This window comes from Bufo gargarizans, chromosome 7 (genome assembly GCF_014858855.1).
Source record: "Bufo gargarizans isolate SCDJY-AF-19 chromosome 7, ASM1485885v1, whole genome shotgun sequence".
Classification (NCBI taxonomy): Eukaryota; Metazoa; Chordata; class Amphibia; order Anura; family Bufonidae; genus Bufo; species Bufo gargarizans.
Window position 1 is genome coordinate 132,872,370 of NC_058086.1, and position 15,690 is coordinate 132,888,059.

General features: G+C 44.1%; 1 protein-coding gene across 7 annotated transcripts in view; it reads right to left on the minus strand.

Annotated features, from left to right (window-relative positions):
* The window catches only part of PTPRC (protein tyrosine phosphatase receptor type C), a 212,798-nt gene that overhangs the window by 39,974 nt on the left and 157,134 nt on the right, over positions 1–15,690 (minus strand). For all 7 annotated transcript variants that reach the window (XM_044301087.1, XM_044301088.1, XM_044301084.1 and 4 more), the window contains 3 exons: positions 15,347–15,546; positions 12,151–12,211; positions 155–263 (listed from right to left, as the gene is read on the minus strand). In XM_044301087.1, the coding sequence (XP_044157022.1) occupies positions 155–263; positions 12,151–12,211; positions 15,347–15,546 (370 nt within the window). The remainder of the gene's footprint in view (positions 1–154; positions 264–12,150; positions 12,212–15,346; positions 15,547–15,690) is intronic.

Below are 15,690 nucleotides of genomic sequence, written 5' to 3' on the forward strand. Positions count from 1 at the left end.
AAGCCAGTTCTACTTTACACCAGTTTGATAAATCTCCCCCCATAATATTTAGACTGGTATATGGCAGATAGAGGGCCTGAGTACAGATTTTACATTCAAGTCTAAGTCTCTGATTATAAAGTATATGATAAATTATAACAAGTTTCTACATTACCGTGAAGATCTTTTTTGCAGATTGTAGATTTTATACATGACAAAGATTAGGGCCAGGCACGTGATGGTTATAAAAAATGCCAAAAATCCAATGAGAGCCTTATCATTATCTGAAAAACACAGGTACATTTGGCGAGATGCTGTTAACAGTAATATACTGTACATTGATGGGTATATAGTACAACTATACCGGGATACATTGTCAGTAGATGATTTCTAAACATATTCAGAGAAGTACCTACGGGCATACTGCCACAGTGGATGCCACTGCACCTGTTGGACTTAAGGGGCCCAGCACCAGCCATCTATTGCTCCAGTTGATAATCGCCAGTATCATTTACCGTTTCTCACTACCGTTCCATTACTATCTATGTGTGGTGGTTCACACAATGTCCTGTCGCGCTCTTTAGGCTCCTTTCACATGAGCGAGTTTTCCGCGGGGGTGCAATGCGTGACATGAACGCGTGGCACCCTCACTGAATCCTGACTCATTCATTTCAATGGGTCTGTGTACATGAGCTTTTTTCTTCACGCACCAGTTCTGAGTTGGGGCTTCAGTGAAAAACGCATTACATCCAGAAGTAAGTGTGGATGCAATGCGTTTTTCACTGATGGTTTCTAGTAGATGTTGTTTGTAAACCTTCATTTCTTTCTCACACATGTGAAAAACACATCAAAACGCATTGCACCTACGCAGAAAAAAACTGAACAACTGAACGCAATTGCAGACAAAACTGACACGAAAACGTGTGGCCATTCTAAGTACCCCAGCCCATGCTGTAGGGGGTTCGGAATCCAAGGAACTCACACCAAGTGTTCAGGGTGAGAACCCACAGGTGGCAGTATGTACCACACAGGTACCTACTGGGAGTTTGGTAGAAATCAATTGAAGATCAAGGATCCCTAAACATCTGGCACCAGTATGTCCCATCATACTAGATTCTTCAAGGAGACCCCACATCAAAGCCAGAATAAAAGATCAAGATACTAAAATCATGCTTGACACTGGTGCGGAAATTTCCATTACCAACGTCAAAAATGATTTACACCCCAACAGCCCTCAGTGTGTGGTGATCGGATTTAATGACCAACAAGGGCGGTGAAGGCCCACAGAATTGAAGAAGTAATCGCCCAGATTGCCAGATACATGACCCTCAGGATCCCAATGTGGTATTACCCCGGTTCCGACAACATCATCGGAACTGACGTAATGACCCAAAATGGGTAGATCATAGATCTGGCAAACTGCATTGTGTGGAAGGGCCCCAGACAATCCAAGGTATTTGTCATTCAACGGCAGTGTCTGGGGCCACTATTGCAAACAATAGAAAATTTGGCTGACATGCTCGAGCACAGATGGCTGGAGGTCTCACACAATCCAGACCTCGAGCCCATTGTGTACGAGCATCCCGATCTGTGGGCCCATAGCAAAAATTACTGTGGCAGACTGATTGGAGTTCAGGTGGACATACAAGGATCCAACCCTCCACCTCAACGCCAATACTGCTTTCTGCCAGAAGCCACCTAGTCAATTATGGACACCGTCCAGGAATTGAAGACAAAGGGTTTGGTTATAGAGGGAAATTCAAAATGCAACAATGCCATCTTACTTGTAAAGAAGAAAGACACCAATGCGTGGAGGCTCACCATAGACCTCCAGGTCCTTAATAATTACACCCCAATGTCTGCTCCAGTGGAGTAGTCAACTTCATGAGGGAGTTCATAGAAGATTTTGCTGCCAAAGCAAAACCTCTCTATGAACTCCTTCGAGGAGAAAAGCCCTCACTCAAAGGTTGGTTTGATGCTCAGGAAGAGTGCTTTTCTACCTTGAAAAGGGACTTCTCCTCTGCCCCTGTATTGGCCACTCCCCATCCAGAAGGGGAAATGGCTATACAGGCGCATGCAGGGATTGAGTCTATCTCAGCGATCCTTCTACAGCAGATAGGGTACGAGACGAGACTGCTGGGATACTTCTCCAGGCTACTTTCACCCGTTGAACGAAGGTTCGATGAGTGTGCTAAACAACTGGCAGCCATACATTATGCCGTCAAAACCACCAAGCATATTGTAGGCTTCAAGCCCCTCACTTTGCAGACTTCACATTCTCCTTTGGCCTTCTTGCTCAACAGAGATTCGTGAGGTGGATTATGGATCAGCATGTTCTGTCTCAGTTACTGAACATGACTGGAACCGAACATGACTGTGGACAACTAATGCAAATTAACGCACCGCAAATGTTCAGGACAGACAGACAACCAAAAGACAGAGTCCTCTTTGTTGACGGCTCTTGATTTTATATGAATGGGACATATGAGACTGTTTTTTCCATGCTGGATAAGACCACAGTTACCCAGAGTCTCATCAGGTTGCCAGGTCACATGTCGGCACAGCAGGCAGAACTGGAGTCTGTCAAGGAAGCCTTGCTTCTTCAACCCCAGGCAAACGAACTATATATAGCGACAGTTCATATGTAGTTCGCTCCCTCACCCTGCACCTGGACACATGGACAAGACGAGCATTTGTGGACAGCCAGAACAAACCTCTGGCCCATGTGTCAGTCCTAAAAGAATTGGGGGAATGGGGCATGGCACACCTGGCTGAAGCAGCCATCATTAAAATCCCTGCTCATCAGAAAGGGGAAAAGCCCTTGATGCTAGACAACAACAAGGTGGATGAATTGGCCAAACTAGCGACAGGGTACACTTCGAGAACTGGGCACTGAGCCGCTACCAGCTTACCGGATTGCAGTAAGACGAACCAATCTGAAAGATGGCCCTGTGTCATTTGAAGAGAAACAAACAAAAGATCCTCTTCTAATGACACACATCACATCACCACAGCATCTCTGGATAATACAACAAGGGATCCTGTATTATGAAACCAGTACGCAGCAACTTCCTCTTCCCGTGGTCCCGCAGCATCTGCTAGCAGAACTGACGAATCTAAATCACCAACTGTTTGGAAACCTTGGCCGGGATAAACTCCTGTCTCTCAAGGACAAATTATACTGGCCAGGAATGTCCAATACGGTGGAGGAAGTTACCCAACAGTGTATGCGCTCAGGTTAACCCAAGGGCATCAGCCCTGAAGCCGGTGTTGCAGCCATCCCCACGGTCAACAATTCAGCTTCAACTATTGCCTGTGTTCTTTAGGAACAGGTTCTGTCATGATGGGATATCCCCAGAGTGATAGAGTCAGACAGAGGAACCCATTTTACGGGTAAGGTAATGAAAGCGCTTTGTGGTCTCTTAGACATAAAGCAAAGATTTCATGTGCCTTACCACCCTCAGTCTGTGGGCATCGTTGGGCGGATGAACCAGACAATTAAAACACGGCTTTCCAAAGTACTGCTGGAGAAAGGTTCCTTGTGGGTAACCTCTCTTCCAGCTGTGCTAATGGGTATCCGAGCTACCGAGGCATCCAGTACCAGTATCACACCATTTGAATTCATGACCGGATGCAAAATGCCCCTATGCCTGCCTAATGAGCCTCTAGTGTCGGAGCCCGCAAAGAACACCATTGCTAGAGACATGTTCCTCCAATAGGTTCAACAGAACCTGAAGGAGTTACTGCCTCATGCTGCTATACGGTTGCACAAACCGTACCTACAGGGAGAGACACCGATGCCCTCTGTAGGAGATTTGTTAATGGTGAAAATCTTCTGTTGGGATGCAAACTGGGAAGGACCCTATCAGGTCCTTGAAGTGATGGGTGACACTATGCTGAAGGTACAAAGGCCGATGACAACTAAGAAAAAAATCACATAGGCGACAGGAAGTTTTTTTGATCCACATTGACCAGGCCAAGGCCACCCGAGCCTCCCCAACTCAATAACATGTACTTGCTTAGAGTTGGGGGGGGGGGGGGGTTGGTGGATCGATGGTGGATCCCTGGTACTGACATTGATACTTAACAGATCACAGGATGGAGACTCGCCATGGAGCCAAATAGCCAGAAAAGATATAGGGATCCTCTGAACAGGGCACATCTCCAGCTTCTGACACTGGTGGTAAGCATGATGACAGCAGGCTCAGCCTCTTCGGGGGAGGTCTGGGAACTAATTACGGTATGGTTAACATATCACTTAGTAAACCCAGTCTTTTAATGGTAGAATGTTTGGGTGGCAAAATCCTGGAACCATACGATAACTTCATCTTTACACCGGAACAGTGGTATCTGTATGGTTTCCAGAGGGAGGGTTTTGGAAAAGGTGTAATTCAACATTATACCCCAGTGGAGAATGTGTCTGCCATACAACATGACTTACATGACCTCTGCCTCAAGGAATTTAGACATTTTCAAGACTCAGACCCAAAACCTATTAAATCTTTAAGATGGGTGTCTAGAGACCCTCACTTGCACCTTTATAAGCAAGTGGAAGCCAACACTACCACAGTGTTATGTACGAAAGAAGAAGTTCTGAGTCCTGAAGATGTCACCGGGGCAGAGTATAGTGGCTGGTATATCCTCAAAGCTACCTTGACGAGGAAGGATAGCCATGATGGTTTGAGAGTAAGGACATATTCTAGTAGACCAGCACCTGTAAAAGGCACCCTAAAACTTTATTGCATGTTGAAGGATTCCAAGATGATTTTTACAAGGGAATCCAGTTATGGTCAGGGACATGTATCCACAGAATTAAGAACCAGTGTAATGTAATGTTAAAATTGAACTGCAGTAACTCTGGTCAGGCCCTATGGAATGACAAGCGTGGTCTTGTAAAACTGGAAGGCTTTCATCGAGCAGCAGTTTTAAGGTACGGAATGATGCCAAAGACCTAAGGTATACTCAGGTAGAGGGATCTCAATCCATACGGTATTTCATGATCACTATCATGAGAGACAACTATGTACTGGAGGTGACGGGGTACTATTTCGTCACCTATGCCTACTGGGAACAGGATACCCATACCCCTACAGTTTATGTATGGATGGACAGTACACATATGACCGAGGAATACTGGAATAGGTATGTGTCTTCCGATTGGAAAGACCCCAGAGGCAGGAATATTAACTTTGACATCAATAGACTGTAGATGGCTCGTTTAAATGGCCTTTTTGAGAGGCAGTGGATGAAGGGTGCTAGATATTTACACAGTCGGTCTATCTTTCCAAATCCAAACCCGTAGAAAAACTAGTGCTACAGGCTGGAGAGAGTGATCAATGGTATCAGTTCAGAGGTAGAGGGCAAGTGTGTGTAACGGTGGTGAGGATTTCCTATGAAACTGAAGGTCTCCAACCTGTGAAACCGCAATTGGATTCTTGCAATGCCTCTATCCATCAATTGGCAGATCCTATAACTCCTCAACTGTCATCCCCATGGAAGGTCATCACAGGAACAAAATGTGTCCTATATACCTGGAGAATTTCTGTGGATGACTTCAGAGTAGACCATTGGGATCACAGATGTGAAAAGTTTGTGATAAACCAAATGAGGTTGAGGTGGCAAATAAATCCTAACACAGCACAACAGATTTGTGTATATTGTCTAGTAACACATATATATATTTATATAAATATATATATATTCAATATACCCAGTATGCCCCCCCAGTCCTTGTATTTGTGTATATATAGATATGCCCCAATGGTGTTATACAATATATATATATATATATATATATATATATACACACACACACACACACTCATATGCTGCCATTGAATGTCCCCCAATCTTGGGTGCCCCCCCTGCTGCTGAATCCTCCTGCAGGCGCATGGGGGACTTCCCTGCAGGCGTGCTCCCACGCCTGCAGCATGGGCTGCTCAGGAGTGCGCTCTGCCGGACTTACAGTAAATAGCCCCTACCAGAAGCAAGAATCATTCCCTGAAAAATGAGTATAAGGCCTCATGCACACTACAGTTGTTTTTCTCGGCCTCCGTTACGTTTTTTCTTTGCGGATAGGATGGGGACCCATTCATTTCAATGGGTCAGCCAAAAAATGCTGATAGTTCATCCGCTTGTGTTCCACGTCCGTTGTCCGTGTTTCCCTTCAGCAAAATAAATGGTGCATGTCTTACTTTTTTCACATTTGCGGATAAGGATAGGGATTTATTACAAGGGATCTGTGAAAAAAAAAACGGATCCTCCCAAAAAAACTGATGCCGGATCATTTTTTTTTTTTTTAACCCCTCATCTGGCTGGCTGAGTAGCATTCAGTGTCCATGCATTACCCTGTACCCCTGCATTAACCCCTGAACCTTTGTATTGCTCCTATATCCCACTGCCACCAATCATATATTAACCCCTGCATTACTCTGTCCCTGCATTTACCCCTGCAGTGCCCTTATCACTGCATTTAACCCCTGCATTGCCTTGTTTCCTGAATAGCCCTAAACCCCTGTATCCCACAGCTATATGCCCCAGGACCCTTGTATTGCCCTGTAACCCCTGTATTGTGTTACCCCTTTTAGAGACAACTGGCAATAGGATGTGGATTCATTTTGAAATCTAAATTTATTTCAGGACTGAACTGGGGTCTGGTATGAGGTCTAAAGTAATTCTGGTTGCTGGTCTAAATTTATTTAGGGACCTGGGATCTGAAATTATTTACAGTAAATGTGTGAACAAGGGGCAGAAATAAATTTCAGGTCTTGTGTACAGTTCACCACACTGTTTAGCTTCCCGTTCTTCTGATCCGTCAGAAGAAAGAGAGAACAAATAAAAACAGGATTCTGTAAAAAAAAAAAAAGCATCCTGTTTCATCAGTTGTCATCTGTTTGAGCCATTTCCATCTGAGATCAGTTTTTTTTAGAAGAAAAAGATTACATTTTTTTTAATAATTTTTTTTTCTGTTAATTTTACTGTATAATTACTCTGAGATGCTGCGATCATGTATTGCTATCGCAGCTCCCTGTCATTGCATTCTCTACTTAAGAAAAAATGCACATGACAAAGTAAATTTTGGGGAAAATTCGCGAAGTAGCCAAATCGAATTTTCCAAAACTTTACTCATTTCTAATTTTGGTTCCTGGTCTTGGGTCTGAATTGATTTTGCAGTCAGGTCTGAAGGATGAAGTTTCAGATATGGCATATCTCTGGGCACAGATAATGCAACGCAAAAGAAATACAAACAGGTGTTTTGTTTTTTGGTGTGCTGCGGGATCTTTCATGGATTCATCATATGGTGCAGGAGAATAATAAAATGCACAAGTGAACATACAGTATAAAGAGCACTAACTATTAGTGTTGAGAGCGAATATTCGTATTACAAATTTTTATGGTGAATATTGGCACTTCGAGAATTCGCTAATATTTAGAAAATAGTGCTATATATTCGTAATGACGAATATTTTTATTGTATTTTTTTAACAGGTGATCATCCCTCCCTTCTTCTAGCTTGTGGGCCATTGAGAAGGCTTTGTCACAGCTTAGCAACATCCCTAGCAACCAATAGAAAAGTTGCCTACCCCTTACTATATAAGAACCTCCCCAGCAGCTTTTTTTCTAAAGTTTATTGCAGTTATGAAAGAGACAGCAGTGTCATTGCTGTGCTCTGTGCTTTGTTGTATTACTAGACAGTTAACTTTTATATATAATTCAGATACAGTCCTGATCAAAAGTTTAAGACCACTTGAAAAATGGCAAAAAAATCCTATTTTACATTGTTGGATCTTAACAAGGTTCCAAGTAGAGCTTCAACATGCAACAAAAAGAAATGAGAGTGAGACAAAAAAAAATTTGAGCATTCAATTAATTTAAAATAACAATTAAACTGAAATAGGCTGTTTTTCAGCTGATCAAATTTTTAGGACCACATGCCTTTAAAAGGCCAAATCTGTGCAAAGATGTGGATTCATTGTCATTTTCAGTCAGGTAGTCACACGTTGTGAATCTGATGACAAAAGCAAAAAAACTCTCCCTTTTTGAACGTGGTCGGGTTGTTGAACTGCATAAGCACGGTCTCTCACAGCGCGCCATCGCTGCTGAGGTGGAACGCAGTAAGACAGTCATTTGGAATTTCTTAAATAATCCTGAGGGTTATAGAACAAAAAAGTCAAGTGGAAGACCCAAAATAATTTCATCAGCACTGAGCCAGAGGATCCAATTGGCTGTCCGTCAAGACACTGGACGATCCTCGACCCAAATTAAGGCCCTTACTGGTGCTGACTGCAGCCCCCTAACCATCAGACGGCATCTGAGACTGGAGGTCTTCAAAAACAAAAAACGTCTTCAAAGACCTCGTCTCCTTGAACGCCACAGAACTGCTTGTTTGGACTTTGCAAGAGAGCACCAAACATGGGACATTCAAAGGTGGAAGAAAGTTTCTTTCTCTGATGAGAAAAAATTTAACCTTGGTGGTCCTGATGGTTTCCAACGTTACTGGCATGACAAGCAGATCCCACCTCAGATGTTTTCTACACGCCACAGTGGAGGGGCGCCATAACGGTCTGGGGTGCTTTTTCCTTCAGTGGACCAATGGAGCTTCAGGAAGTGCAGGGGCGTCAAATGGCCGCTGGCTATGTCCAGATGTTGCAGAGAGCATTCCGAATCCTCATGACTGAGGGCCCTCGTCTGTGTGGTAACGACTGGGTTTTTCAACAGGACAACGCTACAGTACACAATGCCCGCAGGACAAGGGACTTCTTCCAGGAGAATAACATCACTCTTTTGGCCCATCCTGCGTGTTCCCCTGATCTAAATCCCATTGAGAACCTTTGGGGATGGATGGCAAGGGAAGTTTACAAAAATGGACAACAGTTCCAGACAGTAGATGGCCTTCGTGTGGCCGTATTCACAACCTGGAGAAATGTTCCCACTCATCTCATGGAAACGCTTGCATCAAGCATGCCGAAACGAATTTTTGAGGTGAAAAACAATAACGGTGGAGGTACTCATTACTGAGTTCATGTTTGGAAATTGGATTTCTGTTTTGGGGGGGTTTAGTTTTTTTTTTGGGAGGTGTGGTCCTAAACTTTTGATCAGCTAAAAAACAGCCTGTTTCAGTTTATTCGTTGTTTTCATTAAATTGAATGCTCAAAAAATGTTTTGTCTCACTACCATTTGTTTTTGTTGCATGTTGAAGCTCTAGTTGGAACCTTGTGAAGATCCAGCCATGCTAAATATGATTTTTTGATGTCACAAGTTTCACGTAATGCAAAAAATATGCGCATCATTATTTGCTAAAAATTCACAAGCGCAAATATATTAGAGCACTCTGTTTGCATATAAAGCTATTCTAATGTTCTGCCATGTCAACCATTTTCTCCAGTCTCAGGAAACTTATACCAGTTTGAAAAATGTAGCATAAGTGACCCACGCCGGTATTTTGTGCATTATGCGAATAATACATCGCCGATTTTCGCAATCAAGAATATAATCTCGAATTTGCTAATATATGACGAATATTCTACAAAATATTCATGAAATATTGCAAATTTGAATATTGCCCCTGCCGCTCATCACTACTAACTGTTTACATTTTTAAAATTCAGGAATCTCAGTGAAACTGTTGCTTGTTTTGCTGAGCTGTTGCTTGTTTGTCGGCTGATCAGATTTTCTACTCCAGCATCTGGCACCATCTCTGTATTTATGGACGGGGATGTCCTGGCCAACTTACTGTAAGGCCTCATGCACACGACAGTTTTTTTTCACGGTCCGAAAAAACGGGGTCCGTGGGTCCGTGATCCGTGACCGTTTTTTCATCCGTGGGTCTTCCTTGATTTTTGGAGGATCCACGGACATGAAAAAAAAGTCGTTTGGGCGTCCGCCTGGCCGTGCGGAGCCAAACGGATCCGTCCTGAATTACAATGCAAGTCAATGGGGACGGATCCGTTTGAAAATTGAGCCACAGTGTGTCATGTTCAAACGGATCCGTCCCCATTGACTTACATTATAAGTCTGGACGGATCCGCTTGCCTCCGCACGGCCAGGCGGACACCCGAACATAACTTGAAGCGTCCCCATCACCATGGGAACGCCTCTACGTTAGAATATACTGTCGGATATGAGCTACTTCGTGAAACTCATTTCCGACAGTATATTCTAACACAGAGGCGTTCCCATGGTGATGGGGATGCTTCAGGTTAGAATACACTGCAAACTTGGTACAAGACTGCCCCCTGCTGCCTGGCACCACCCGATCTCTTACAGGGGGATATGATAGCACAATTAACCTCTTCAGGTGCGGCACCTAAAGGGGTTAATTGTACTATCATATTCTCCTGTAAGAGATCAGGGCTGCCAGGCAGCAGGGGGCAGACCCCCCCCCTCCCCAGTTTGAATATCGTTGGTGGCACAGTGTGTGCCCATCGCCCCCCCCTTCCTCCCTCTATAGTTAAAAATCGTTGGTGGCACAGTGTGTGCCCATCGCCCCCCCCTTCCTCCCTCTATAGTTAAAAATCGTTGGTGGCACAGTGTGTGCCCATCGCCCCCCCCTTCCTCCCTCTATAGTTAAAAATCGTTGGTGGCACAGTGTGTGCCCATCGCCCCCCCCCCCCTTCCTCCCTCTATAGTTAAAAATCGTTGGTGGCACAGTGTGTGCCCATCGCCCCCCCCCCTCCCTCTATAGCAGTAACATTGGTGGCAGTGTGCGGCCTCCCATTCCCCCCCCCCATCATTGGTGGCAGCGGAGTTCCGATCGGAGTCCCAGTTTAATCGCTGGGGCTCCGATCAGTAACCATGGCAACCAGGAAGCTACTGCATCCCTGGTTGCCATGGTTACTTAGCAATAGTACAATTGTAGAAGATTCATACTTACCTGCCTGCTGCTGCGATGTCTGTGACCGGCCGGGAGCTCCACCTACTGGTAAGTGAAAGGTCTGTGCGGTGCATTGCTAAAGAACTGTCACTTACCAGTAGGAGGAGCTCCCGGCCGGTCACAGACATCGCAGCAGCAAGCAGGTAAGTACTATTGCTAAGTAACCATGGCAACCAGGGCTGCAGTAGCTTCCTGGTTGCCATGGTTACCGATCGGAGCCCCAGCGATTAAACTGGGACTCCGATCGGAACTCCAGGTCATATTTTTTTGACGGACAGGATACACGGATCACGGCCTCGGCTGCAAAACGGTGCATTTTCCGATTTTTCCACGGACCCATTGAAAGTCAATGGGTCCGCGAAAAAAAACGGAAAACGGCACAACGGCCACGGATGCACACAACGGTCGTGTGCATGAGGCCTTAATTGTATGGGCTAAAGACAATTGTAGTAATTCCTTTCAAAGTTTTGTTAAAGGGTTTCTGTCAGCAGGAAAATGTGTATTAACCTGGCTGACATTAGTGATGTACTAATGTCAGCTGAACATAACTATATTAGTGCCATCTCACTGCCTGCCGCCATTATTGAAATAAAATAACTTTTATGATATGCAAATGAGCCTCTAGGTGCAGGGGGGGAAGGCGTTAATCCTGCTCCTAGAGGCTCCGTTATCCCACCTCTCTCCATACCCTGCTACACTTGATTGACAGGCCCAGGCACCGTTGGTCTCCGCTTGCCAGCCCTGTCTCCTGTGGAAATCTCGCCTCTGCGTTGTCCCGTTCAGTATTCGGCGCAGGCGCAGTGAGTGAATCCGGCAGCCGGCGAGCGTCCTTCACTAACTGTGCCTGCGCCTAATACTGAACGGGACGGCGCAGGCGCGAGATTTCCACAGGAGACAGGGCCAGCAAGCGGAGACCAACGGTGCCTGCCCCTGTCAATCTAGTGTAGCAGGGCGTGGCCAGAGGTGAGAGAACGGAGCCTCTAGGAGCAGGAGCAACTCCCCCCCCCCCCTGACCTAGAGGCTAATTAGCATATTATAACAGTTATTTTTTTCTCAATAACGGCAGTGAAGTGGCACTAATATAGTTATGTTCAGCTGACATTAGCACATCGCTAATGTCAGCCAGGTTAATACCCATTTTCCTGCTGACAGAAACCATTTAAGCCAATGTAAAGACCAGATACACGAGAGCTAATTAAACTGCTTTAATATGAGTCATCACTTGTTATGGCTCCACATGGACCATGTAAGAAGAACATTAGTGTGATCATGGAATGTTGCCCATTCAATTTACTTACATTTAGTTGTTACACTTCCCGTGTACGGGTCTCCTTTATATATAGTATTATCATAATAGATCTGCAAAGGAAATACAAAGTTATGTTAGAAGACAATCTCAAATAGACAATTTTACACCTGATGTACTTACATGGGAAAATATTGTACAGGAGTAGAGAAGATGCCAATCTCCTGTATTGTTGTTTCTTAGACAACTCAAAGGGAACCTGTCAGAATTGACCTATAGAGTTCCTACTGTTCATGTACCTATCATTCAGAAACTGGTTTTGTTTGGGATTAAAAGAACTGCGTTTATGTTAAAAAAAATCATCTTTGAAAATGTTCCTGACGTCATCAACTGGTAGCTCCTGGAGTCAATGGGGCGTTGCACTGGATGAGGGGAGTTACAGAGTCATCCCCCGCTATCCCACCCATCTTGCTCTCATAAACCTCCTCCTCTCTCTCACAAACCTCCACTTGGCAGCAACAGTACAAAACCTTGCGCAGGCGCAGAAGACCTTCTTGCACTTCTGCGATCCTGATATGCCCAGTGAGCGGATGGTTTTACTCCTTGGCTTCAAGCGGCCACTGCCCATGCAAGGAACTTACCAGGACTGATTCGCTGCGAAGCATAAATTCCTTGTGCTTTGTAGTAACAAATCTATTTTTCTTGAAATGGCGGTTAAAAATAAATACATACTCGACGAGGCTGTCATGGTCACCTTGATAGCAAAAACCGCACAAATCTTCCTGCACTAGGTGACATATGACGTCACCATGCCCGGCCTGCGTGATGACGTTATCACGTCACTGCATAAGATTTTGCTCAGTGTCTTCAATCAAAATGGCAGCGACGCGAGCAAATGTATAAGGTGAGTATTTTTTTTTTTTTTTTACCCTGATTAACCCCTAAAAGACTTTGAAACTGTAGCTTCATATAGCACAATCAGAGATGAATGCGGCATCAGAGGGGTTCAATGATGGGGGACGGTGAGATCACTGTTCCCTGCCATTGCACCCGCTACATACAACCGAATGCGCTTTATGACGAACTCATTCATTGCAAATCAAATTACTTTGTGAAATTCAGCAAAACAGCCAAATCAAATTTTTGATAGTGATGACATGTTAATGGCGCAAACCCATACCTGTCATTTCAGGTGAATTTTCAGATTTAGGCTACTTTCACATCTGCATTTTTGCTGGATCCGTCAGGGGATCAGCAATAACACGTCCGGTATATAATACAACTGTCTGCATCCATTCAGCACTGGGGAGAGTTAGTCAACTCTCAGCAGTATCTCTGTCCCACTCAAGCAACTCCTCCTCCCCTCCATAGACTTTCAGGGGAGCATCTGTAACCTGGTCTCTCAGTGAGTTGATGATCAATCTTTCCCACAAGATGGATTTTAGTTGTGAATTAAGGGTGAATAATCAGTTCAAGGAAGCAGCAGGGAGGAGATTAGGAGAAGCCTATTTAATTAATGCAATTTCCCGGAAATCCCTTTTAAATACAGCAGGAAATCATTTTAAACTCCTTAATTCTGGCACAAATTGGACCTAATAACTGATATAATCAAATATATAGGGGCATTGGAAAGCAATTGAAAAGTATAAAGCATTTACTAATAGGGTTATAGAAGGTCTAGGAAGAGAAATAAAAGCTAGTTATACAATAATATACTGGTTATTGCTCCGTTTTCTGCTTCTGCTATTACCAAGTGTGGAAAAGTGGGTAGCGCTAAGCAACTAATTTACTATCAATTAAGCCAGAAAATGGCATACGTTTTAAGGCAAATCTGTTGCTCCAGCTCATAGGATAGTCTAATGATTATTCCTCCAACCCATATCTTGTATAACAAAAAAGACTTGTGGCCTTTGGGTTCCTTTTCTCTTCTTGTATTTTCTAAAGTGGAGAGGAAGCCTTGTGCAGGTTCACAATACTCAAAGAGAAGCATGGGGAAACCGTATACGGATCTTTATCCATCATTGGTCCCATAGGAACTACCTTGTCTTCTACTAGGGCAGTGATGGCTAACCTTGGCACTCCAGCTGTGGTGAAACTACGTGTGGCGGAACCCGCCTCGCCACTGGGCATTGGAGAGGCCTGGCTGGCCGCCTCCTACCTGCTGACTATGGCCCCTGGTGATTTGGTACGTTTGAATGCAATATTTGGGCATGTGGTATTTTATATTGCTGCTACTGGCCCTTTAATGGCCATCCGTGGACATGTCTGACTTTTAGGAGCAATGCCCCTTTAAGACTGTGTAGCAGATTGCATTCAGGCTGTCCTACAGACTATGTATGTTATTATGTGTTCGGTTGAATTGTATATGTGTATGCCAGGGTTCAAGTTAGTCCATTACGTTTGATAATTGTATTTTGTGGTTAATTACATCTCAGACAATGCTCATTGTGTTTTGTTTATTGCGTTACAGACAGAGGGAAGGGGATTTTGTGTACAATTGCTGGGAAGGTGAATACTGTAGATACATATGATTGGCTGTGGGTGGTACCTTGTTGGAAGATATGTATAAATCAATGCTTGTGTTAAAATAAAGGGAGTTCCTGTTTTAAACCTCAAGGTGAAGTGTCGTCTCATTCTTGGGGGAGGATTTATTGCATGCTGTCCCAGTTTGACTGCTAGGAGTGAAAACCTATTCGTATGGTTCCTATTCAACTGCCTACAGCATTCATTGCTGGGACAGGATTTATATGCTGGTTCGGTGATTGTGGTGTCTGCCAAAGTGCTTGGAAGCCTCAGGAAAACGCTAGGCGCATCCGTAAACGGAGGTACTCAGTCGGGGTGCCAGGTGATCCGTTACACTACGACTCCCAGCATGCTCCATTTATTTCTATAGAGTTCTGAGAGCAGCCAAGCAAGGGGGGCATCTTGGGAGTTGTAGTTTTACCACAGCGGGAGTGCCAAGGTTAGCCATCACTGTACTAGGGTAAGTACCCTTTCCATCCAGGCTAATGATTACCTTACGTGAACCAGCCTAAGGATTTTTGCTCATGTGTGCTTTTCATGAGAAGAATACAATGCCCTATTAATACATGCAGCTGGTCCTATCCAATGAGGGGGGGGGAGGTAGAATTCTGCGCACCATTTATATTGTGCTCTGGATTTAATACTATTAACATGTACAAATGACCTCTCATGGGACATGACAAATATTTATTCACATTTTTAATGATAAAATGTATTCTTCTTACCTCATATTGGTATGTTTTCAGATAGTTCAGATTTTCAATAATAAACTGACATTGTTTTCTTTTTATTTCTTCTTCATTTATTTTAAGTATATATTGTCCTTCAGGTCCATTAGGACGAACTTCAGGTCCTTTACAGTCAATCCTGATTTTGTTATTCTTTCCCGCAACACGTGCTTCCACAGACCTAATTGTGCTTGGTTCTGAAAGATAAACATGAAATGAGAGATTTTTAGAAATACCGAATCAACTTATCAAGTGGTACAACAAGGACAGAAAGAGAAAAATTGTTTCATTTCTCAGATCATCAAGGGTTAGAGTTGAGCGAACACCTGGATGTTCGGGTT